We start from the raw sequence: 27,740 nt of genomic DNA on the forward strand, positions 1-27,740 counted from the left end.
AAAAAAAAAAAAAAAAAACAAAACCCAGGACCAGACGGATTCACAGCCAAATTTACCAGATGTACAAAGAGGAGCTGGTACCATTCCTTCTAAAAGTATTCCAAGCAATAGAAAAAGAGGGACTCCTCCTTAACTCATTTTATGAGGCCAGAATCATCCTAATACCAAAACTTGGCAGAGACACAACAACAACCAAAAATTTCAGGCCAATATCCCTGATGAACATCGATGTGAAAACCCTCAGTAAAATACTGGGAAACTGAATCCAGCAGCACAGCAAAAACTTATTCATCACGATCAAGTCGGCTTCATCCCTGGGCTGCAAGGCTGCTTCAACATATACAAACCAATACACATAATCCATCACATAACAGAACCAATGACAAAAACCACATAATTATCTCAATAGATGCAGAAAAGACCTTGGATAAAATTTAACACTTAAACAAATTTGCAAGAAAAAAACAACCCCATCAAAAAGTGGGCAAAGGATAGGAACAGATACTTCTCAAAAGAAGACATTTATGTGCTAACAAACATATGAAAAAAGCTGATTATCACTGGTCATTAGAGAAATGCAAATCAAAACCACAGTGAGATACCATCTTATGCCAGTTAGAAAGGCAATCATTAAAAAGTCAGGAAACAAAGATGCTGGAGAGGATGTGGAGAAATAGGAAAGCTTTTTACACTGTTGGTGGGAGTGTAAATCAGTTCAACCATTGTTGAAGACAGTGTGTTGATTCCTCAACTATCTAGAACTAGAAATACCATTTGACCCAGCAATGCCATTACTGGGTATATACCCAAAGGAGTATAAATCATTCTACTGTAAAGACACATGCACATGTGTGTTTATTGCAGCACCATTCACAATAGCAAAGACTTGGAACCAACCCAAATGCCCATCAGTCATAGACTGAACAAAGAAAATGTGGCATATGTATACCGTGGAATACTATTCAGGCATAAAAAGGATGAGTTCATATCATTTGCAGGGATGTGGATGAATCCGGAAACCATCATTCTCAGCAAACTAGCACAGGAACAGAAAACAAAACACAGCATGTTCTCACTTATAAGTGGGAACTGAACAATGAGAACACATGGACCCAGGGAAGGGAACATCACACATCAAGGCCTGTCAGGGAGTGGGAGGCTAGGGGAGAAATAGCATTAGGGAGAATTATCTAATGTTGATGATGAGTTGATGGGTGCAGCAAACCACCATGGCACGTGTATGCCTATGTAACAAACCTACGTGTTCTGCACATGTATCCCAGAACTTAATTATAATAAAAAAGAAATAAGAAATAAGTAATGCAAGTTGTATTTCCAGGCTTAAATCAGGAATCAGTCATCTCAAAAAAAAAAGTTAATAATGGACGAATTTATAATTTTAAGAATTCCTGAAAAAGAAATATTGAAAGAGTAACACTATTTCTACATTACCTCTTTCAGAAAATAAGAGGAATAACACTGCAGTTATTTTTATGAAGTTAATATTACCTTGATACCAAAACTAAGCAGAGTACAAAAAAGGCATAGATGCAAAAATCTTTACCAAAATATTACTAAGCAGTAATCAGCAATGTAGACTCTTCCCATGACCAAGTGGGAATTTTTCTAGGGATACAAGGCTGGCTCAGTATTCAAATAAATCAGTCAACGTAACCCACTATGTTAACAGGTTAAAGAATTAATGTTTTTAATTGATGCAGAAAAGCATTTGAAAAATTCAGCACTCTCTTCACATTAAGATTTCTTAGAAAAATAAGAATAAAGGGAAATTTCTTTGACTGATAAAGAGCATCTACATAAAAACCTATGGCCAGCATTATACATAATGGTGAAAAGATGAAATGCCTTCCCTGCAAGTCTGAAAACAAGCCAAGGATGTCAGCTGTCCCAACTCTTTTTTTTTTTTTTTCTTGAGACAAGATCTCACTCCTGTTGTCCAGGCTGCAGTACAGTGGTGTGAACACAGCTCACTGCAGCCTTGACTCTGAGCTCAGGCAATCCTCCCACCTCAGCTTCCTGAGCAGCTGAGACTACAGGTACGTGCCACTATGCCCAGCTAATTTTTTGTAGTCTTTATATAGACAGGGTTTCTCTATTTTTTGCAGGCTGGTCTTTACCTCCTGGGCTCAATAAATCTACCCTCCTCAGCCACCCAAAGTGCTGAGCTATTCCTACCCTTATTCAACATCATGCTGAAAGTTCAAATCAGGGTTATGATTCAAGATAAAGAAGTAAATGCCGTACAGATTGGAAAGGAAGAAATGAAACTACTCCTATTTGCAGATTACATGGTTATCTATATAGAAAATCATGAGAAATGTACCAAGAAAATTTTATAGTAACTGAGTCAGGCAAGGTTGCAAAATAAAAGTTAAGCATATAAATAGCAGTTGTATTCTATGTTCATGGATTGGAAGAATCAATATTGTTAAAATGTCCATACTACCCAAAGCAGTCTACACATTCAGTGTTATCCCTATCAATATACAAAGACATTCCTCACACATATATAAAAAAAAAAAATTCTAAAATTTGTATGGAACCGCAAAAGACCCAGAATAGCAAAATATATATCCTGAGTAAAAAGAATAAAACTGGAGGGATCACGTTACCTGACTTCAAATTATACTACAGAGCTATAGCAACCAAAATAGCACAGTACTGGCATAAAAGCAGGCGCAGACCGATGGAACAGAGTAGAAAACCCGGAAACAAATTCATACATCTACAGGAACTCATTTTAGACAAAGGTGCCAAGAATACACATTGGGGAAAGGACAGTCTCTTCAAGAAATGGCACTGGGAAGACTGGATATCCATATGCAGACAGATGAAACTAGCCCTATCTCTCTCCATATACAAAATTCAAATCAAAATGGATCTAAGGCCTAAATCTAAGACCTCAAACTATGAAACTACTAAAAGAAAAAATTGGGTAAACTCTCCAGGATATGGAAGTGGGCAAGATTTCTTGAGTAATACCCTATAACCACAGGCAACCAAAGCAAAATGGGCAAATGGGATCACATCAAGTTAAACTTCTGCACAGAACAGGAAAACCAAGTCAGGAGACAGCCCATAGCACGGGGGAAAATATTTACAAACTGTCCATCCAACAGGGATTAATAACAAGAATATATAGGGAGCCCAAACAACTCTATAGAAAAATCTAGTAATCTGATTGAAAAATGGGAGAAAGATCTGAGTAGACATTTCTCACAAGAAGCCTACAGATAGCAGATAGATATTTGAAAAGGTGCTCAACATCACTGATCATCAGAGAAATGCAAATCAAAACTACAATGAGATATCATCTTACCCCACTTAAAACGTGTTTTATCCAAAAGACCGGCAGTAACAAATGCTGGTAAGGATATGGAGGAAAGGAAACACTCTTACACTGTTGGTGGAAATATAGATTAGTACAGCCACCATGGAAAACATTTTTTCCTCCACACACACAAAACCCCCAAACAAACAAAAACTGAAAATAGAGCTATCACATGATCTAGCAACCCACTGCTAGGTATATACCCCAAAGAAAGGAAATCAGTATGTTGAAGAGATATCTGCACTCTCATGTTTATTGCTGCACTATTCGCTATAGTCATGATTTGGAAACAACCTAAGTGTCCATCAACAGATAAATGGATAAAGAAAATGGAGTCCATATACCCAATGGACTACTCTTCTGCCATAAAAAAGAATGAGATCCAGTCATTTACAACAACAGGGATGGAACTGGAGGTCATTATGTTAAGTGAAATAAGCCAGGCAGATAAAGGCATGCTTCACATATTCTCACTTATTTGTAGAAGCTAAAAATTAAAACAGTTGAACTCATGGAGACAGAATAGAATGTTGGTTACCAGAGGCTGGGAAGTGTGTTTGGGTGGCAGTAAGGCAGAAGTGGAGATGGTTAATGACTACAAAAAAATAGAACGAATGAATAAGTAAGATCTAGTATTTAATAGCTTAGCAGTGTGACTATAGTCAATAATAATGTCATTGTACATTTAAAAATAACTACATAAATATAATTGGATTGTTTGTGACACCAAGAATAAATGCTTGAGGGAAGTGGTCACTCCATTTATCCTGATGGGATCATTACACATTGTATCCTGTATCCATATGTTCTACATCTCATAAATATATGCACCTACTATGTACCCACAAAAACTTAAAATTTAATAATAAAAATTAAGTGTATATCTACATACTATCAATGAGCACTTGGACACTAAAATCAAAAATAAAATATAATTTAAAGTTGCTCAAAAAAATAACACAGTTGTCAATCTAACTAAACATGTATTGGATCTAAAATGCTAATGGAAGAGGTCAAAGAAGTTCCTTATAAATGGAGAGACATACTGTATTCATGGACAGACAGGAAGACTCAGAATTGATAGAGATGTCAGTCCTCCCCAAATGGATATACAGGTTTAATGTAATTTCTGTCAAAATCTCAGTCTTTTTTTAGATACAGACAAGTTTATTCTAAAATATAAATGGAAAGGCAAAGGAAATAGAATAACTAAAACAATTATGAAAAGGAAGAATGAAGTCATAGCAATTAGTCTGCTTGATATCAAATGTGCTAATTTACATTATTGTGGCTTTATTATATAGTCAAAAAAATAAAGACTGTGTGGTGTTGGTGGAGGAATAGAATCATAATTTAATGGGACAGAAGATAGAACCCAGAAATAGATCCACAAGTGTGCCCAACTGATTTTTGACAAAAGCAATTCAATTTGAAAGCAGTCCAATGGAGGGGAGTTAGCCTTTTCAGTAAATGGTTGAGGAGCAAGTGGACAACCAGCGGTATGCAACCTAACCTCAACCTGAACCCCACACTTTATACAAAAAAATTAAACCCAAATAAATCAGAGACTGAAATGGAAAACATAAAGCAATAAAACCTTTAGGGAAACAAAAAAACAGAAAATTTTCCAAATATAGAGCTAGGCAAAGAGACATCAAAGCAAGATCCCTGAAAAAGAAAAAATGATAAATTCGACACCATCAAAATGAAAATTGTTTTCTTTGCGAAAAAGCCTGATAGAGGATGAAAGAACAAACTACAGAGAAAATATTTGCAGACCCTGCATTTTAAAAAGGACTGGTATATAGAATATATAAACGACTCTCAAAACTCCGGAATAAAAAAAAAATGCAAACCATTCAGTTAGAATGTGAACTCAAGACAGGGACAGAGGGACAGATGTTTCACTGAAAAGGGTATATAGATGGCAGATATGCACGTTTAAAAAAAGTTCAGCCCCATTAGCTCTAGGGAAATTGAAATGAAAACCACAATGAGATGTCATTCACCTATTAAGATGGCCAAAGTAAAAAATGATGACAACACTAAGTGATGGTAAAATTTAAGTGAAACTGGATCTCTTATCCATTGCTGGTGGGATTGTCTGGCATTCTAGAAAATGGTTCCTAAGAAACTAAACATGCAGCTCATACCATCCAGCAGTGGTACACAGAGAAGTGAACAATTCACACAAAAGCATGTACATGAACGTTTATAGCAAATCTGTCCAACTAGCCAAAAACTAGAAATGATCCAGATGTCTTTGAGTGGTTAGACAGGCTGTGATACATTCTTTCCATGGAATACTACTCAGCAACAGAAAGAATTGATTATTGATGTATATAACAATCTTGATGAGAATTATGCTGAGTCAAAAAGTCAGTCATAAAGTATCACATACAGTGATTCCATTTATATAACATTCTTTTAAAAATTATTTTTATTTTGAGACAGGGTGTCACTCTGTCATCCAGCCTACAGTGCAATGGCACATTCTCTACTCACTGCAACTTCTGTCTCCTGGGCTCAGGTGATCCTCCTACCTCAGCCTCTTGAGTAGCTTGGATCACAGGCGCACACCACCACACCTGGCTAGCCCACCACCATACCTGGCTAATTTTCTTTGTATTTTTTGGAGAGGTGGCATTTTACCACATTGCCCAGGCTGGTCTCAAACTCCTGAGCTCAAGTGATCCGCCTGCCAGGGCCTTCCGAACAAAGTGCTGGGGTTACAAGCAGCACTGCGCCCAGCCCTATATAACCTTCTTGAAATGACAAAATTACAGAAATAGAGGATAGATTCATAGTTATCAGGGATTAAGAAAAGTGTTGGGGGGAATGGTTGGAAGGGAAGCAGGTATGACTATACCAGGGCAACCTGAGGGACCCTTGTGCTAATGAAAATGTTTGTATCTTGACTGTATCAAGTTATCATGGTGTACTATAGTTTTGCAGGATGTTATCATTGATAAGATATAGGTAAAGGGTACATGAAATCTCTCTGTTCTTTTAACTACATGTGAATCTACGTTATTGATATATATAACAATCTTGATGAAAATTATGCTGAATGAAAAACCGTAATAAAAACACAGTTTTTTTCTTAATCATGCATCATCTCCTCCCCAGCAATGATCATTGTTACTATCTTACTGTGTAGGAATAGTGCAGACTATGGCTTTTAGTGCAAAACTCTCTGGGTTTAGTTCCCAGTTCTGTGATGTCTCAGCAGAGTGTCCTTAGGCAAATTGCTTAACCTTTCTATTATCAGTTTTCTCATTTTTAATACAGGGAGCAATAATTTTAATGCTAATAATACTACTCTCATAGTGTTATTGTAAGTATTAAATAAATTTTAACATGTAAAAGAACAGATTCTGGCAGTCATATGTGTTCACATAAGTAGCATTGGTGGTGGTGATGGTGGTGGTTGCTATATTACCTTTTGCTATTTTTCTTTTAACACAGTTGCCAAGACGTGTATACATTTGCACATTCTGTTTTTCTCTTAAGCCATATTTTTTTTTAACAATTAATAAGATTAGAATCAATAGTAAAGACCTTTGGCAACCCCTCTGCCCTGCCAACTCCCAAATTTACAACTGAAATGTCAGAGTTCAAAAAAAGTTTTAAGTTACTGTCTAAACTTAATTTTAAAAAAAATTTCTTGCTTTCATGCTAGTTTTTAGCCAGAACTACTGGGCTGGAGTTGTTTGCCCCACCCACTTAGCTGCATGGTGTCCCGGGGGTTCAAGCAGAACTTTGTCCTAGCCATTGCTTTGGGAAGCACAAAGGCTGAATGCTTACAGCCATTCTGGTGACATTTCTAACATGATTGAATGGTGATATCTTTGGGAATGTGTCTCTACACAATCAGATCTGCAGAGCCCCAGTCACCATCTGTTGAAATACTTCATCTAGAATTGAAATATACTCCTTAGAAGGCAGTTGAGTGACATGTTTAGCCTCTCCGTTTCAAGGCTTTGGGTTTTCTAATTCTCCAAAATGAAAAAAATAAAATAAAACAGAGCCCAGATTCTATTTATGACAGGTAATTTGGGGCTGCCTTCTTTATGTCCATAGCATAATTTAGGACACCATGATTTAATGATGTGTATTAGTAGTTTTGAGTCATTTATGTGAGTTAAGGTAGTTTCATGCTGTCATGAGAATTCTTGTGTAATATGATGAGTGAAATAGCAGCCCTCTTTGTGAGTTTCACCATCCAAGATTCAAATCAGAGACAAATTTAAAATAAATTGAAGTTTTCCCTGTGGCAAATGCAAAGACTAAAATAACCTAGACAAGGGTAGATGGTATAGGCAAGGGGTATCATTTGTAACTTGTATTTCAAAGATAAAACTGTTGTTACTTTTTAAGCTTTGAGTAATTGAATAATCACATATTAGGTAAGTAAAAAGCCTACCCAAGACCTTCCCCAAGCCATTTATAATCTAAACTCAGGCTTTCTTTTGCTTTGGATTTGCTGTTGGAAAGTATCTTTGCTGTGGTTAAGGAAGAAATACTCAAGAGTGTGTAGCTCTGTCTTTGGGCTCCTTGCTTTTTTTTTTTTTTAAAACAAATTTCTTATTTTTGTTTCTGGATTGTAGCCATAACACGAAAACAACTTCTTGGTTAGACCCTCGGTGCCTGAACAAGCAGCAGAAGCCTCTGGAAGAGTGTGAAGATGATGGTAAGGGGCCAGACAGGTCTTGGGTTAAGTGAATGGGGGGCAGTGTTCACATGTGCAAATTTTAGAGTCGTAGACAGGTCAGTCGGGTCTTAGATTGAGTTTTCAAAAGGTAATCCAATTTCTGCTAAATGGACTTTCATTTACAAAAGCAGGAGGAAAGTCAGAATTGTTTCAAGAGAGCAATTTGCTTACACATACTGTAAAGACAGATGCATACTAATATCTCCATTAGAAGCAGAACAGTCAGAAACTATTCAAATGAAGATACATCCTCTGTCTTCAGGAAGTTAGAGAACATTTTAGAAATTCCCTAGGAATACAGAAACCAAAGATGCTCTGGTTACTCACACATTCTCAACCTTAACCCTATCTTATAAAAGTCTTAGGGGGGAAAGGTTGGGAGTTTTTCTTGAACTCTACATATTTCATAACTCTATTACTTCCCTAGACTTGGAGGTAGGGGAAACAGATCTAGACATGTTTGAGAATCTCTGTGTCACTTACAGTATACCCACAATATATAAGTGTATTCTTTTGAGACAGAATTTGAAGTGTTGCATAGAGCACCACTCTCCCTATTAATCTTGGAAATGAACTAACTGGCTGTAAGAGCTTTTGTTGAAAAAGTTCATTTCAAGGTTTTAGGTTTTGTAATTACTGTTCCAAAATGAAAAAGATAAAGTAAAACAGAGCTAGTGTATCCCTTTTTCATTACACAGACATCTATACCAAGTTCTACCAAAATTACTTTTTGATGTAGAAGAATGAAAAGGGAAATGGTTTGCTTTGCTTTGCTACTCATTATTCAGTTCTGGCGTGTGAATTGATAGTATAATTATTAAATAAGTATTTTACTGTAAGATAACAGAACTTAGTAATTTGTCCTATAGTGAAGAATTGTTGTGTATGTAAGCTTGAAGATTTTTTGAAAATGCAAGGCAGTGTTTAAAAGTCTAATACTGTCAAAACCTTCTACTTCATGATCCTGCTATTATACATGGTTTGCAGATTACATTAAATGACATAGAATATTGTGTCGGTATTTATCTGAGTTATTTCCAATGGAAATACAAGCCCTTCTAACTTAGAAGACATGACCAGTAATCTTGTTTTATTTTGGTTGCTTTGTTTAATTCCTGAAGAAGGAATGGAACAGGTTCAGTCAGCCCTGGTATTTTGCATGCTTGTGAGAGAATGGACTGTGCTGATTATTTCAGTATTCTGTTGAACATATGATACTTGTTGAGTATCCCTGATCCCAAAATTCGAGTCCATAATGCTCCAAAATTGGCCAGACACAGTGTGGCTCACACCTGTAATCCCAGAACTTTGGGATGCTGAGGCGGGAGGATCACTTGAGCCCAGTAGTTCGAGACCAGCCTGGGCAACATGGTGTGACCTTGAGTCTACAAATAATAAAATAAAAATTAGCTGGGCGTGTTGGCATGTACCTGTGGTCCTAGCTACTTGGGAGGCTGAGGCAAAAGGATCATCTGAGCCCAAGAGGTCGAGGTTGCAGAGAACTATGATTGTGCTACTACGCTCCAGCCTGGGTAACAGAGAGAGACCCTGTCTTAAAAGAAATGAGCAAAACAACAACATGCTCCAAAATCCAAAACTTTTTGAGTATTGCCATGATGCTCAAAGGAAATTCTCACTGGAGCATTTTGGAGCTTGTGTTTTTGAATTAGGAATGATGAGCCAGTAAGTATATTACACAAGTATCTCCAAATCTGAAAATATGAAAAATTTGAAACCCTTTTGATTCTGACCATTTTGGATAAGGACTACTCAACCTGCACATAAATAACTAATTTTCAAAGATCAGAACGTAAAACACATTCAACCCTAAAACTTCGTGGAACAATGATTTATTCATTATTTGTTGCCCTATGATTTTGAAAGCAATTTAGGCACTTATTACCATAGGGTTTTCAATGTCAATATCCTTTTTGTAATTATTCTGGGAATGTATAAAAATGCCTGTTGATACAATTTTATAAATCATAGAATACTGCAATAGTTTTTACTGAGAAAAACTCTATGTAGAGTAAAAATATTGAGTGGAATTAACATTTTGTTACCAAATCTGGTAATTTTTAATTCTTAAAATTCTTTTGTGTTAATGTTATTTCCTTTGGAAGAAGAATGTATTCATATCAAATGCAGTTAGTTTAGTAATTATCTCTTTAATATTAGAATTCACGTATTTTATTTCTGGTAGAAATTCTATGTATATCTGTGTGCCTGTACACACAAACAGTATAAACACATAATCAGATTATAAGTATCAGTTTGTATTTTCTGTTGCCAGTTAACGCAAAGCTGCCTTGTTATTGTGTTTATATTATAACACAAAGCAGAAAAACATATTGTTTGCAAATATTGTCCCTGTATTTGTTTCTGTTCTCTGTTAGTGAATGACTCCTTCTGTCATTGCTGTGTCCGATTCAGTTAGCAGTCCTCAACCTTGCCTTTGAACTCCAGGCCAATATTTTAATCCACTTAATTGATAATGTCAGCTGGTTTTCTCAGAGACTTCAGACTCAGTCATATTAAAACCAAACTTATGATCTTTCCCCCCAAATCTGGTCCTCTCTAAATGTTTCCTGTCTCCATTCGTGGTAAATTTATGCATACTCAAAATTCCCCCTTGATCTGTCACTTTTCTTCACACCTATTTCTAACTTGTGAACCAGCTGAATTCACTTGGCATCCTAAATATCCCTGGGATCCATTCATTATTTTTTTCACCACATCTACCATTTTCATCTGGGGTCATGCTCATCTCCCATACAGATTCTTTTCACTCTCCTTTTTATGTTACACTGGGAGCAGTCTTTTAAAATGTAAATATGATTATGTTATCGCTGACAACCTCCACAGGGTCTGCTTAGGAAATGCCAGGTCCATAGCTTGCTTCTCTGAGCCCTGTGTGGTCAGCCTCTCTAAATTTTCTCACACTATTTCTCTGCTTTCTGCTCTTCATCCCTACTAGTCCTCATTGAGTTCCTGCCTCATGTCAGTTAAATGTGCATATTTCTCTCTTAGGATACTCTTATATTTCACAATAGTTATTGAATACTTTCTATATGTCAGGTGCATCCTAGGTATTTCAAATGTGTCAATGATATAACAGACATTAAACTTTGCACATCCTTCAGGTTGTACTTCAGGGAATTTTTCCTTCATTTTGCCCCCAAAGATATGATTAGGTCACTCATGTAGCTTACTCTATTGAGAACTTATCATGGTTTTATTTTTCATTTTATTTGTGTGAGCTTTGGATTTGTCCCCTGTTCTGGAAAACTAGAGATGTGTGTGTGTGTGTGTGTGTGTGTGTGTGTGTGTGTGTGTGCGTGCGCGCGCACGCGCACGTGCGTGTGCGTTTGAGCTGGAGTCTCTCCTGTGTTATGCAGGCTGGAATGCAGTGGCACTATCTCGGCTCACTGGCACCTCTGCCTCCCCATTCAAGTGATTCTCCTGCCTCAGCCTCTCAAGTAGCTGTGATCACAGGCAAGTGCCACCACGCCTGACTAATATTTTTGTATTTTTAGTAGAGTTGAGGTTTCACCATGTTGGCCAGGCTGGTCTGGAACTCCTGACCTCAGGTGATCCACCTACTTTGGCCTCCCAAAGGGCTGGAATTAGAGGTGTGAGCCACTGCACCTGGACCCTGATTGTGTTCATTTTGACATGTCTGTCACTTAGCACAGTGGTACATCATAGGTCTTGATAAGTAACTACTGAAGAAGTGAACAAATGCTCCCAAAGACATTAGATAATATCCAAATGGGCATTTTCACAGATGACTTTGTATAAATCAAATTCTCCTTTTAAGAAAAGGTGCCAATCAAAACTTACTGTTGGCAGTGGGATCATTTTTAAATCAAGAGTTTACAAGGTGTCTAGGCCCATGTTGGTTATTTAGGTCATTCATTCATGGATTGGTTCACTCATTCATTCATCAAGAAATATTTAGTACATAACATGTGCAGAAAGCTACACTGGGCACTGAGCCTATGGTGGTGGTGAAAACAGACTTCATCCCTGTGTTTGTGAAGCTTACAGGAACCACTTGCCCTGTAGCTGGGGAAATATTATGTATGAAATGATTTTTGTGTGCTCTCCTGTGTTTTCTTCTCAGTAATATTAAAATCTTTTACTGACAGCAAGAGGAGGTCAAGAATGGAAAGGATTTTGACTTGTTTTGCTCACTGAAATTTTTGAGGACATTTTAATTCTAATATTTATGAGCTGCTTGACTTAGAGCGCGTGTACGTGTGTGCTTGTGTGTGTGTGTGTGTTCACAAAACCAGTAAAACACTTTTTCCCAACACTCCTTCAGGGAAGCTTTCAAGACTTGCTTCCTTGATATATTTCATCTTGACGTAATTCATCTTTCTAGCTCCTTTTTGAAAGACATCAAACTTAGCTCATTATACAGTCTGCATTCTCAATTTGACCTCACCTTCCATTTTTCAAGCAGCACTGTTAGTTGTAAGTTAAATAATGCTATAATTGTGAGTATAATTGCCTTACTGATTAGAGGATTATTGAAGGATTAAAAGAACTGATATTGAAAGGTCTGACAGCTTTGTTTACTCTCAATAAGGTCTGTAATAAATGACTTCCCACTTAAGAACATTGAAACCGCAAAGGTATTTGTCATCTTTTACAACCAATCAAATCCTATTTTGACATGCTAGGAAATGAGCCATATAATTATTTTGCCAATATCAGCTCTTGCCGTTTTGTAATTTACACTGAGGTTGCAAGTTCACTAGCCAAGCCAATGAAATAAGCCACAATGCAGGTAAGGACAAAAAAGAGTGATGTGTTTGCTGCTGTTTTCCTGAGATTTCCTTTCTTGGTGCTGGTGTCTGAATTTTGCTTTCTCTCTTTTCTGCCTCATCCCTGCTATTCCTTTGGAGAAGAAGGGGTACACACCGAGGAGCTGGACAGTGAACTAGGTAAACCTTCCCTGCCTGCTGCTGCTGCATGACACGTGCATGACATGGCCTGCATGGTTTTTCCCCAGTGAATTGCTTAATCCCTGTTTCTTTAGTTTGCACTCCTCCAATTATGATTTTCTTTCTAGCTTGTCCAGGAAAGGTCAGTCTTACAACCTCCATGTCTGACTGCAGGCATCACGCAGAGTTGTAATACATTATGTTTACAAAGAAAATGTCTGAGTGAACTGAGACTAGAATGAGAGTTAGCAAATTGGCGATAGGTAGTCTTGTAAATTGAGGATTGGGAAAGAACTAAAGAGATGCTCGCTGTGTTCCTTGAACTTTCATGTAACCTGTCTCAGTCTTATTTCTTTATTGGTTTAGTGTGGATGGTTATTTGAGTAATACAAAAATGCCAAGCAGAACAAACAAAAATCCATGAGACTAATTTAAGGAGCATTATAGGAGCACTTGCAATAAAAGAAGGTCACTGAGGAATTGAATAGTTAAGTCTTAAGATCATGTTGTTATTACGTCACAGACCACATGTGGTTGACCTTGCCATTATAGTGAGTGGTTGTTTATATAATGATGCAGCATCTATGTGTACTGTTTTTCTTAGAGTTGTGTCAGTGTAAATCAAGTCTTCACTACTCTAGCTATTGTTCTTTAGGAATAATTTATATTAGCGATGATGCCAAATTCTTGTTTCTTTGTTGTTGGAATATATTGAATTATGTTCCCTATTAAGTTCAGTGCTTTATATTCAATCTTGAACAATATTAAAATTAGTTTGCATTCCATCTGATACATTTGCTGATGGATAGATAGGAAAGTATAAATTTCAGCTAAATTGCAGATGAAAGCCTTGACTGATGGAAGATTCTTTAGCAACTGAAGATTGTTTAAGTAGAAGATTGTTTAACATCAATATGAGTGGAACTGTACTAATACTACTGAATCTGCCTGGCATTTTTGAGATTGCCTCAAAACCTGAAAATATAAATCTTTTTAATACATTGCTTTCATTTGGTTTTCTTTATTTTCGTTACATAGATAATCAGTCATGGTTGGCTAGAATTATGATAGAATAGATCCAAGCTCTGTTTTTCTTAATGTTTGTAACATACCCTGTTGTAATTGATACATATGACAATGGTCGATAACTGTGATCTGTTTTTAAAGATGTTTAATAAGTTGTCTTTGTGGTCATTGTGAGAGGAACGACTTGAGGTTCACCCTGAGTAATAGAATAATTTGAAACTAATTTGATTGAAAAAAGAATTTGTCAATACAATGATATTAGATAAAATAATTGAAAGAGACAGAACTAGGTTTTCCAGACACAAAATGAATGTCTTAATCATTTGTTCAGCCAATTTCAACCACTCTTGCTACCATTGCGAGAGATCATTCTGCTGTCGGCTGGCAGCCAGTGGAGATAGCACAGCTGTGTACAGGAGCACAACCTTATTTGCTTCTCTGGAAATTTGAATTTGAAATTTTCCAGGAACGAAGTTTCTGCATTTTACCCACATGTAACTGTGATATCGTGGAACTTTCTTATGCTGTTAAAGACTCTAAACATTAGTTCCCTTGGCTTTCTCTGGGTTCAGATCAAGCTGCCTGGCTCCCCGATTTACTGGCTATGCAACCTTAAACAACCTATTCACTTTCTTTTAGCTTCCTTTTCCTTATCCATAAAGAGGGGCCAAAAAAGGAGCTCCCATGGTGCTTATGAGGTGACTTAATGAGAGCATGTTTTAGTATTTGTTCCTGTGATCAGCACATGCTATTGGCTATTTGCAGTTTTGCTATTTATTACCTAATTCCCTCTTCTTGGACTTTTCAATACTTCCTTATGGTACTATTTTCCATTAACACAGCATAAGGGAGGAATGTGTTCTATACTATAGAAATGGCCCAAATGTGTTCTTGTAGGTAGGGTAGGGATAAAGCCTTGATTTTTGTCTGCACATATTCACTTTGTAAAGAGTAGCACACGTGCACACACACTGTTTTCTATTGCATTCACTCCAGATTCTGTTGACAAGCTCACTGCTCATTTTCTTAATAAGAGGGTCCTAATTTCAAACAATAGCAACTGTCAGGTTTTCAGCGAACAATGAAGTTCCAGATGTGATAAGGAAACCCTTTTTGTAATCTGCCTCTGGGAGGCGTGGGCAGTTGGCTTTGGTGTTGGACACAGATCATTTGATTATAGAGTTGTCATTTCTGAACTCTGTTGTTTGAACTGGGTCAGTTGATCCATTATGTACTTTGGTTCGCAGAATTTATCACGTCCTCTTCAGACATCTCCCCAGAATTAAAAAGCACCTGCAGAACCTGCTTTTGGAATTATAGGGTATTCGTGTGGTGAAACCAACTACGGGAGATAGAGCCAAGAAAATAAACGCTTCTCCCAACCAAAACTAAGTCACAGTTTTGAAATGTATCTCTGATTTTGAACATGATTTTCAATCTATACACAGACAAATCTCTTTTGAAAAGAACTTAGAAACTTTAAGTGCTCAGTATTTGCTCTGTGGAGACAAAATAGTGCAGCATGAGGTTTTCAGAGGCAGGAGTAGCAAGTACACAGGCCACAGATATCTGTCTTACGCCTTTTGTGCTTTCCTGGAACAGCTGCCATTTCTTGGGCACTTTCTATGTGCCAGGAACCATGCTAAGTGTTTAGAAGTATCCTCATTTAATCCACCATTGACTTTTGAGGCAAACCCATAAGAAAGATGTGGTTCAGAGATATTAAGTGAGTAGCCCAAGGCCACAGAGAGTAGTAGAGATAAATGAAAGAACTAAGGGTCAGTCTTAAATCTGGGCAATGCCAAAAGGGTCTCAGCCACCTCAAATCAATGTGGTAGGTTGTGCAGTCTAATTTGCTCTGACTGTCATTAGTCATAGGAGATGGCTTTTTTTAAGTCTTTAGAGTATTTGCTTAAAAAATTATAATGTCATTATTTTCTGGAATTAAATATTTTATGCCTTCTTCAGTTTTTTAGAACGAAATGGCAACTTCTGGGACAAACATCTTCCTATTTAAAATGAATGACCCATTTCTATTTTAAGCATTAGGAAACTAATTTCTATGATTAAGTTAATCACCACCTTGGAAGTAAGAAACTGTCTTTTCAATTTCTGAAGTTTGCTCATCTGTTCCAAAAGATGTGTTTAAACTGACAAATGTCCAGAGATGCCAGTTGACTGGCCCCATTTTTTCAACTCTAGATTATTAAGTTGTTGACCAGGAACCAGGAAAGAAGTCACAGGTACCTTCTTTTCTAGTACTCTCCTCAGACCTCCGTCAAAGCACATACCAGGAGGCTGAATTTTCTGCTTAGATGATGTGTTTGCATTTATCTTTGTGTCCCTGGTGCCTGCACACCCTGAGGCAAACAGTAGGCATTCAACAAATGTTTGTCAAATTAATAATTGAGTAACTTGAATGCTTAATATTTCCCGTTTTATCTAAAGATAATCAGGCCACATATTTCAGGTTGCAGAGTTTGAAAAGAGATGTTATTTCTGTAAAACAGAATGTGATCCCCTCACATCCACCCACCATTCTGCTCTATACAAAATGTATGACTGTGCAACACTTTGCATTTTTTTAATCTTTGAGTTCTCAACTCTTTGGAAATATTTTCCTGGTTCATTTTCATTTAAATGGTAATTTCCAGCTTTGTAAGGGGAAAGCATTTCCCAGGCATTTAATTTGCATCGGTCCACAAGACTCGGTTTATAAAAATGCCAAGTTATAGCAACATCTGCAAATTAGACCTGTCTTGCATTTTAGCAGCTTATGTCTCTTACAAGTCAAAGACTTCTTTAAAACCTGCTAAATGTTTTTTTCTTTTTAATTTAGAAGAAAGGGGGGGAAACCTGTCTCTTTGTTTGCAAACAAGTAACATGTGGAGCAAAAACCATGAAATTAATGTCTCTTGATGTACAGCCAAATCTGAACACAACATAAACTTTGAGTAATTAGTCTGTATGTGTTTATGTGCATATGCGTGCCTCCACCTCAGTCTGGAACTGTGTGTGGCATATGTAAGCCTTCTGCCCTGATGACATGATCATTATTTAAATTAGAGACCACATGATTCCTTCAATTAAACAAAAATCTATTTCAAATATTTCAAGTTTGTAGTATTCTATCCAAGTTGGTCTTAATAGCACTTCTAGGACTAATTATTCACTTTAGAGTGTGGTATTACATAAGTTTGCCTTGACTACATATATCAGGTTAGTTTTAAAATTAAGTTGGATAATTGTTGCTCTGCCTGAAAGGATTGTTTAATGACAAAAAACCCCCCACAGTCTAGTTGCTTCTTGCACCAAGTAAAATAACATGGTGCAGTGGGCCTTTCCACATCAGATTCTTGTTCAATCAGAACTATTACCTCTTAATAGAGTTTTGGCCTTTGATATGAAACCTTAGGAAGTTCTGTAGAGCATCACTGAATTTTCAGAAAGGCACATACATCTCCCAGTGCCACTTTACCACCACATTTAAAGGAAAAAAATTGTCTACCTTAGATAGTGAGCTCTCAGCCATCAGGAGCTCCGTTACTGCTTTCGTAGGTAAGTGCTGGGAAAGATGGGCCAGCCCAAAGATAGCAATTGAGTGATAGATGTGTGCAGTTCAAAAATGCAACTCCATTTTTGTTTGGAATAAGAAGAAAATAAGATGCGGATTTTATTTTATTTCAAGGAGAGCAAAGCAGCACTGTTGTATTGGAAATGAAAAGAAACATTAATTTTCATCCAGTTTTCCTTGTGTAATAAGATGACCTAGAAACAAAATGAGAAAACCATAAACATTTACTATAGGAGCTAGGCATTCAAAGCAAGTTTAACCTATATTTTCATTAAAATCTAATTTAATAGTGATTTAGAATAAAGGCATCTGGGACTGCATTTTATTAAGTTTTATTGTCTTGCATAAAATACCAATAGATAAAAAAATGCTCTTCATATAGAAAAATACACTGATAAAATAATATACTTTTTCTGTTGTTAGGATATACAGTTTTAATTGGATTTAAGGCATTCTTATGAGTCTTTCTCTTTTTGCCTAACTCAATTGTTGAAGATACCCAGGCTCTTCAAGAATATGCTCTTCTTGCTCTAAATGTTCTTCTGTTTTTCAGAACTGCCTGCTGGTTGGGAAAAGATCGAAGACCCTGTCTATGGTATCTACTATGTAGAGTAAGTGCCCATTCACAATCCACACGTGAGTTTATACCTCTCTATAATTATGTACATTTGTGTTAAGAACAGCTTACCATTATTATAAGGTACAAACCAAATAACAATATTAATTTTATGATGAAAATATGTATGCATATTTTAATGAATAGGAAAATATTCAGTAAATCTGAAAATAGCAAATCATATTATTAAATTAACATGGGCAGGATTCATGGCTTTTGTTTACCACTGCATCACAAAGGCTCAACATGGTCCTGGCATATGGCAGGTACTTAATGAGTATTAGTTGAATGAATGAATGAGAAAAGCAAGGATTCAGTAGACCATATGAAGAGGGATTATTTGTCTTCACAAGTAGTATCTGATTTGTCTACTTTTTGCTCTGCCCAGATCTGAACTCCTTAGCAGTTACTTCTTTATTCATTCATACATTCTAAAAGGTTCAGGCAAATCTTAATAATTTATGAAATGTTGCCAGGATTGAGAAGGAAATGGAAAACTAGCCTAAGCTGCAGACTATGTGTGTTTATTTCTCTCTTGCCTGAGGCTCTTGTTTCCCATTTTTAAAAGTCTAAAAACCTTGTGACTTTTTTGTTGTGTGCCTTATTCTAGCATTGGGCTCCCACTTTTTCCTTTGATCGGAACTATTGATTAATAGGATGATACTAAAAGAAAGCTAGAGGTTAGGACATTGGAAAAAATAAAGCTTTATATTATATAGTTTCCTCTTAGAAAGATGAGAGGTAACTACTAAAAGTTCCTTCGAAAGAAGCAAATGCCATATAAATGTAGAAATATAATCCTACCAGCCACACTGAAGATGTAACTGTTATATTTTCTTTTCCTTATTCTGCTGGTGATGAAAAGTCATTTGTATAATACTCCAGTGATGTGAACATAAGATGCAAAGAGTACCAGGCCACAAAATAAATGTCCAGCATCTTATTGTAAAAATCATGGGTTCAATATAGCAAGTATCCTTGGCCAATACTAACTTTTACCTCCACTTTGCCTAAAAAGAGGGATTGGCAATAAGGGGCATCAGAGAGGCAAAGTTGGCTGTTTCTCTGACCCTCTGATAATTAATTTCTTTTGTGTGCCCCAAAAATCATCTTTCTCACAGATGTGGTATGGGGTTTTTGCTATTTGAAGCTCATTTTGAATTGTCCCCCTCAACTATTTTATGCATTAGGAGAGAGCAGAAACAGATGACAAAAGCTTTGGTGGGTGAAGACACTAGTTTGAGGGGCAAGTTGTTATCTTACCATACAGTTCTCTGTGTGTCTTTTCAGATTCATGTGCCTGTTATTGGTAGACTATTTCTTAGAATGAAATTGCTACAAGAATTAGGAAATAAACATGTAGGCCTTTAATAAAAATTAAGAGCAATCAATCTATCCATTCTGTTTGATAAGCCTGCTTAAAAAAAGCAAGGCCTCGCTTTTTATAAAACTTGGAGTACTAAATAATCACAGTAGTATGCTCCCAAACATCTAATAAACTGTTATTTTGAGTTAAGTAAAATAAGGCTGGGCGTGGTGGCTCACTCCTATGATCCCAGCATTTTGGGAGGCCAAGGCAGGTGGATCACTTGAGGTCAGGAGTTTGAGACCAGCCTGGCCTGCATGGTGAAACCCTGTCTCTACTGAAAATAAATAAATTAGCCAGGTATGGTGGCACATGCCTGTAATCCCAGCTACTCGGGGGGCTGAGGCAGGAGAATCGTTTGAACCCAGGAGATGAAGGTTGCAGTGAGCCAAGGTGGTGCCTTTGCACTCCAGCCTGGGTGATGGAGAGAGACTGTGTCTCAAAAAACAAAGAAATAAAGAAAGATATATGTATATGCTTGTATTATGTTTGTGTTGTGTGTGTATACACACATGTACATATGTATACATATGTATACACACATACATGTATACACACATACATGTACATACACTAAATAAGGCCATAGCAAAAAACAAATTTGTATATGTATGCATATGTACAGGTGTGTGTATTTTTCAATTTGTCATACACGGCCTAATTATTTTTGTAGACATCTAAGTGTTTGGATCTTTGTCATTTTGAACACATCACATCTACTTAGGTTAACTGTATTTGGAGTCTCTCTGCCTAAGGCTTGTACTTTTATTTGTGCCTCCATGTTTAGTGATCAAAATAGTTAACAGATGTGAGTAGAGTTCTTTGTTTAACTTCATTGTTTGGATGACTGTTTATGCTTCTGTGAACCCTGCTTTAGACAGCTACACAGCAGTTCTGGCATTGTATGTTACAGAGAATGTCACACAGCCACTTTAATCTTATTTCTCAATAATTCCTTAATCTAATTCTTGTTGAATTAAAGCAGCTTCCCCTGTCAGGTGGTATCTTGGACATTTGAAGGGGTCAGTGGTTAAAATTCTGGGATCTGAAAGCAAACAACCCTGAGCTTGCATGCCTGTTTACTGCCTACTAGCTATATTATGCTTGGTGAATCATTTAACTGCCCAGAAACTTACTTTCCTTATTTATAAGATATGAATAAAAATAGGACTTACCTCCTGGCATTTACTGAGGAGTTTTAAATAAAATGCATGTAAAACTTGTGGCCCAGTGCTTAGTGCATATAAGCAGTCAGTAATGGAAACCTCTCATTTTTATTTCCTCTTTCTAACTGGGCATTTTAACACATGAGGGTTAGCATTTCAGACCACCTGCTCTGCTTAGTTTGAATCCAGGGACTTGGTCAAATTGGCATTTTGCTGGTGGGATGAAGTGTTTCCAAGCTGAATACTATTTGCTGTCTTCCCCAGCCACATCAACAGGAAGACACAGTATGAAAATCCAGTTCTAGAAGCCAAGCGGAAGAAGCAGTTTGAGCAGCAGCAGCAACAGCAGCAGCAGCAGCAGCAACAGCAGCAGCAACAGCAGCAACAGCAGCAGCAGCAGCAGCCCCAGCAGACGGAAGGTTGGCCTCTTCCCTCTAGGCTTTTTCTTGAGCAGGAGAGCATGGGGCGAAACCTGAGCACTGACACCCCCATGTGGTCAAAACTGGCCTCGATGATTGGGTCGTCTCTTGCCACACTGAGGAGTCGATGTCCTGAGGGTAGGAAGAGAACCCCATCTCTGTATTCCTCTGGACAGCTAAAGTGGAGATTCTAATTCAGAGGCATCCAGATCTCCACTTTAATTTAGAAAGGAGCATGGTTAGATCAGAAAACTTTCTGAGGGGGAAGGAAATCTCTTGCCCCCGCAGTGTTTGCATTGCAGCTGGTATCTAAATCCAAACCACTTTTAGCATTTTTACTTTAAGTGGAGTTACTGGGCATGAAACTAACTTTTAATTTTAGGAACATTACATGTAAAGAACCATATAAAGCTGGTAGTTTTGGGTGCCTTTTAAAAATTACAGACTAATTCATGCTCACTGTAAAAATATGGGCAGTTCAGAAGTATAGAACATTAAATTTTCCCCTGCTTGCCACCTTCCCATTATCGGAGATAAGCCCTGTGCAGAAATTTTCTAGGAATATACATGTATGCATATTTTAACAAAAATTTGATTATAATTTATACGTATATAGTATGTCTTTGAGACCTGTTTTCTCACTTTTTATTTCTTGCGCATATTTCAAAGTTAGCTAATATAGATTTAGCTTATACTTTATGCTGGTGATATAATATTCCATTTTATGAATGCCCCTACTTTAGCCACTCATTGATTACTAGATACTCTGACTTTTCCCAGTTTTTCATTGTGATCTTTTAAAATAATAGGCTTAATACTCCTTAATATTAATATGTGAATATCAAATAGAATATGAAGTGTAATGCTTCTGTTACTATAATATTGAATATAATAAATATAAGCCTTATACTACTGGTTGGCAAACTTTTTCTGTTAATGGCCAGTTAATAAATATTTTAGGCTTGTTGATTCATATAGTCAATCTCTGTTAGAAGTACTCACCTCTGCCATTGTAGTATGCAAACAACTGTAGATAATATGTCAATGAATAGGTGCAGCTGTGTTCCAATAAAACTTTATTTATGGGCACTGTAATTTGAACTTCATATAATTTTCCTATGTCACAAAGTATTCTCCTTTTTATTACTTTTCAACCATTTGAAAATGTAAGTTATTCTTGGCTCACAGGCTGTATTCAAACAGGAACTGGCCCCAGTTTGGCTCATGGGCCATAGTTTGCCAACCACTGCCCTGGACTATACAATTTAGGTAGAGTAGGTATGTATGTCTGTGTATATTCACCCATTGAAATGTTCTCTACCTTAGTCTCTTTTCTAGCTAAAAGGAAATTTTTTCTTATTTACATTTAGTGGGTACAAATGCAGCTTTTCACACACTGGTATATTAAGTGGTGGTGGTCTAGTCTTTTGGTTTAACCACTACCCAAATAGCATACATGTACTCATTAAGTAACTTATCATCCTTCAGCCCCCTCCAACCCTTCCAAGTCTCCATGGTCTGTTTCCACACTTCATGTCCATGAGTACACATTATTTAGCTCCCACTCAGAAGTGAGAACATGTGGTATTGGGCTTTCGGTTTCTGAGTTGTTTCACTTAAGATAATGGCCCCTAGTTACGTTCATGTTGCTGCAAAAGACATAATTTTATTGTCTTTTTTATGGCTGAGTGGTATTCCATGGCATACACAACACATTTTCTTTATCCAGTCATCTGCTGATGGACATTTAGGTTGATTCTGTATCTTTGCTATTGTGAATAGTGCTGCAGGAAACATACAAATGTAGATACCATTTTGATAGAATGATTTCTCTTTCTTCAGGTAGATACCCAGCAGTGGGATTGTTGGATTGAATGGTGGTTCTGTAGAGGTTGCAGCATACATTCTCAGCAACAATGTATAAGCATTCCCTTTTTTCCACATCCTTATCAACATCTGTTGTTTTTTTGTCTAAAAATAATTTTTTAAATGTGTCTTTCTTGAGCTGATAAAATTTGGTAGTGTTAGAAAGTACAGTTTGCACAGTTTGCAAATGAGAATGTGCAACTGAATATGATCTCTGAGCTCGAAGTGATTCTGGGGTGCATCTCAAGGGTCACTCACTGTGAATTATGTCTGGTCTTCAAGGTGCATAAGACTAGAATTAGGGTCCAGGAGTATTCGTAATGGGTCTCATTTGGATTTCAGAGATGACTGAAGAGAGTACCCTTAGCAAACTGTTGACATCTACCTTCCTCTTCCTCCCTACCTAAGACAAGCTGGCCTCAGCAGTCCAGCTCATATCTCAATCACATTGAAGAAATTTCTCCCTTATACAGCTGCCATTAGTTGACTGTACATCTTTCCTGACGTTTTAAAACTGACCTCACTTTGGACTTTGCAGCCAGAGAGAACTGGAGTTTTCATTCATTATATCATAACATTTCTTTCCCCAAATGTCTTAGATAAGAAAAAAAGATCTTCATAGAGTGAGATCGGATAACAACTTCTTAAGCTATCTGCCCTTGGTTTTATTGCTTTGGATATTACTAATAATAAGGTGAATCATAAGTAAGTAAACAAGGCATTTGAAGGAAAAATAGGAAACTTTCTTTTCTTTCTGACAGAATGGACAGAAGATCACTCAGCCCTTGTGCCTCCTGTTATTCCAAACCACCCCACAAGCAATCCAGAACCAGCCAGAGAAGCTCCACTTCAGGGTAAAGTACTTGTTTTTCTAATTGCGTTATGGTTTTAGCTGAAAATCCGATTTTTTAAAGGTATTTTAAAAAGTGGAGTCTTGTAACTCTCAAGTCATTCCTTCAATAGTGAAAACCATAAATAATGAAAGCAGTGATAAAAGTATTGTTAATTAGACTTGTCAAGAAAAATTAGAAATCTTCCTGAGAAATTTTTTTTCAACTATTTGTAATAATTTAAAAATAAAGACGATTTGTTACATGATCATTCAAACCAAGGTTTCTCAACCTCAGCACCATTGCCATTTTGGGGTAGTTAATTCTTTGTTGTGTGGGGCTGTCCTGGGCACTGTGAGATGTCCCCTGGCCACTAGATGCCAGTAGCACACAGCACACCTCTGACAGACATTGTGACAAGAAAACTGTCCCCAGACATTGCCAGATGTCTCTGGGGAACAAACCCATCCAGGAGATAAGAATCACTGATTTAGACACCACAGATATTTAACAGTATGTTAAAAAAGATAAATCTGAAACTCGACATTAGATATTCCAAGATCCTAGCCAACATACTAGGTTTTGACTGAGACTTTGCTATAAATGTAAATGGTTTGATACTGTGTTTTCAGTTCTCATTCCCTATCCTTGCTGTAGTTTGGGTATTTATGCATGTTTACAATATTTCAATGGGTCTTGTTTATTTACATTCACACATAGGATGAGGCCCTTATAGAGAATTATTCTTGAGAATTGGAAGCTCCAGAACCTTGCAACTTTCAGGCCTCATTACTCTTAAATTATACAAAATAGTTGTGTTTAGTTTTCTTTTTCTTTTAAATGAGCATCATGTTTGACAGAGTTGGAGAATGTTTTTGGTACAGAAACACTAAAAATACTCCAAAATGTGTTTTCCTTTCTACATTTTTAGAGATTTAATTGTGTAAGATATAAAAAGATAAGTTGAGCAATTCATTTCTCTAATTTTAATTCATTATAACTTTTATAAGAAAGAAATTTTTTCTCTGCTAGGTGACATTTCATGAGATTAGAATGAATATCAATTTATGTAAAACAATTTCTTCTGGCATGAATATACTTTTTAATGGTGATAATGGCTTTAATAAAGATTGGACATAGTAGATAATAATATGTTGATTAATATCAACTTGAATGTGGATTCCTCAGTTTTGTTTGTTTGTTTGTAAATATAAAATTCCTTCTGCAGGTTCATGCCTTCTTACCTTCCCCTCTGTCACAGTAAGTTAGCTTCCTTTCAGTTCTTTTAACCAGCAAAACTGTGGACTGCTTATGAGTCTTTGCGGAGGCTGTTCTTTCTGTTTGCAGTTGTCTTTTCCTCCTCCTTCTTACTGTGCTAACTCCTGTTCACCTCAAGTCTTTGCTAGATTCCCCTACTATGTTTTCTCTTAACCATTCTGTACTTCGCATTTATGAAATTTAACCATTATAACTAGTGTTCATTTGTGTGCTATAATTTAACATGAGTTTTTTCATTAGACTTTAAATCCCATGGAGGCAAGAGACTGTGATTCTCTGCTTTCTGTTTTTTTCATTGTGAGATGATCCCGAACAAGGCATAATCCCTTGATATCTATTTTCTGATGAAATTATTATTGAGTGAAAAAGTCTCCATCCATCTATCCATCCATTCGTCTACATATACGTATAGAATAGCCAACCAGACTTCCTTAAATAATTATCTTAGAAATTAAATAAATTAAGGCTCAGGTTCTGGGTGCCAAATTCTTCATGTACCAACTAAGAACCTGGATGGTATTTATCTGTAGTAGACTCAAATTCTTACTTTTCTTTCACCCAGACTTTCTTTTTTTTTTTTTTTCTCTTCTTCCTTATTTCCTTATATATCTTCCTTATTCCTCTTAGTCATCTAATGATTGACCAAGACATCCACTAATGTCTTGGTTCAGGCAGCTTTGACAAGTTGCCATAGACTAGGTGGCTTAAACAGCAAACATTTATTCATCAGTTCTGGAGACTGGAAAGTCAAAGATCACAGTGCTAGCAGATCCAGTGTCCAATGAGAGTCCACTTCCTGGTTCACAGATGGCCATTTTCTCACATAGTGCAGAGCAGAGTGAGAAGGGACTAGCTCTCTTTCTCTCCTTATAAGAATAAGCCCATCACGTGGGCACCACTCTCATGATCTAATCACCTCCCAAAGACCCCACTTTCAAATACCATTCAGTAGTGTCTGGGAAGGTTCAGGCTTGCTGAACTCTCCTTGGGATTGACTTATTTATTCTTAGCACTCTTCTACTGTGTAGTCTCTCTGTTGAGCCACACCTTTCAAGCACCTTTATAATCTTTGGAACATAACTAATACCAAAGAAACCAGTTAAAATCCGTACCGTTTGGCTCTAAGCTGTGATTTCGGTAAACGTAAGTTAGACTTTAGCCTCATTGGTTATAACCCTGGGATACCTTCCTGCTGGTTAAGTGTCTTGATTAACCATCTAGTGTCTAATGTCTTGTATCTTGGGCAATATCTAGTGTCGATAGACTGTCAGTAAGAAGACATATAGCTAATCTGGTTAGATTGTTTGGTATTAATTTTGCTAAATTGATAGGTCAACTAAATTCTCCCCTGATCAAGAATGTACTTCTAATTCCAGCAAGTGATAATTTGAAGATATGTTCTTGGGAAAACTCCCCAGCGTCAAGCTTGTGCTTAGAGAGAGATTTTTGCAGCTACCCCTCGATCACACTCACTCTGTCACCATTGCTAACAAAACAGTAACTCATTTATTGAGCTCCTATTATGTGCCAGGTACCTTCCTAGGCACTTTACCTCCATTATCTATCATGGTTGTTCCTCACAACTATCATATGAAATAGGTATCATCATTACCTCCATTTGTACTTGTGATACTCAGGCAGAGAGGTTTAGTACCTTGCCCAAGGCCATATAGCCACTAAGTAGCAGACTACAGATTTGAACACTAATTTTCATGAGGAATAGTTTAACTTCTGGTTGAAACATTTTTGGTTGAAAGGTTAGACTGTGCCTCATTTGTGTAGTCTAAGTCTATGCTGTTCAGTATGGAAGCCACTGGTTTCACATTGCCATTTCAATTTAATTACAGTTAAAAAAATCAAAAACTTCAGCTTCTCAGTCTCACTAGCCACATTTCAAGGGTTCGGTGGCTACATGTGACTAGTAGCTGCCATATTGGACGGTGCAGATACAGAGCATTTTCATCATCATAGAAAGTGCCGTTAGACAGTACTGGTCTAGGATATTTAAACACTAGCATCAAGAAATGACACTTCTTTCCCCTCCCCTGAGCCCAGCAGGGAAACAAACACCTAAGGTGTTTTGGGCCAAGACGCAGAACATCCTGATCAGTGAGTCTAGGGAAGGAACTGGAAATGAGTACATTTTAAAAAGCTACACAGGTGATTTTCCCATACAACCAAGTCTTACCACTGGTGACTAGTAAACAGAGGTTAGGATCTTAGAAGATCACATGCACCACAGGGCTGAAGCTGAGAGCTCCAAATTCCACTGCCTAGGGGGTGAAAAGCATTTCTTTCCAAAAGCTACATTAACTAATGATCCACCCAGACGTAAAGAGTAATAAAATGTGCATAAATGTGAAACCTTCTGATCTTCCCTCCCTTGTTAAACATTGAAAAAGGAAGTCAGTTGTATAATTTCAAAGCTCTGCTCATGTCTTTATTAAGTTAACATTCTCAGCACAAAATATGCTAATGTATTTTTTTAAATTACATAAACTGCCAGGCACATTTTCACATTTTCTAACTTAGCCTTTAATAAGAGTGAAAAGCTCTAACACCCAAATACCGCTTTTCAGCC

The 27,740-nt window shown here is 37.0% G+C and overlaps 1 protein-coding gene across 24 annotated transcripts in view; it reads left to right on the forward strand.

The window, feature by feature from the left end:
- Positions 1-27,740, forward strand: part of MAGI1 (membrane associated guanylate kinase, WW and PDZ domain containing 1) — a 678,927-nt gene that overhangs the window by 570,358 nt on the left and 80,829 nt on the right. For 11 of the 24 annotated variants that reach the window (XM_037733929.1, XM_037733931.1, XM_037733932.1 and 8 more), the window contains 5 exons: positions 7,963-8,045; positions 12,980-13,018; positions 18,172-18,229; positions 21,031-21,185; positions 23,813-23,905. In XM_037733929.1, the coding sequence (XP_037589857.1) occupies positions 7,963-8,045; positions 12,980-13,018; positions 18,172-18,229; positions 21,031-21,185; positions 23,813-23,905 (428 nt within the window). The remainder of the gene's footprint in view (positions 1-7,962; positions 8,046-12,979; positions 13,019-18,171; positions 18,230-21,030; positions 21,186-23,812; positions 23,906-27,740) is intronic. The other 13 variants (XM_037733930.1, XM_037733938.1, XM_037733939.1 and 10 more) reach the window with 2 other exon arrangements.

Source organism: Cebus imitator, unplaced genomic scaffold, assembly GCF_001604975.1.
Source record: "Cebus imitator isolate Cc_AM_T3 unplaced genomic scaffold, Cebus_imitator-1.0 Scaffold556, whole genome shotgun sequence".
Taxonomy (NCBI): Eukaryota; Metazoa; Chordata; class Mammalia; order Primates; family Cebidae; genus Cebus; species Cebus imitator.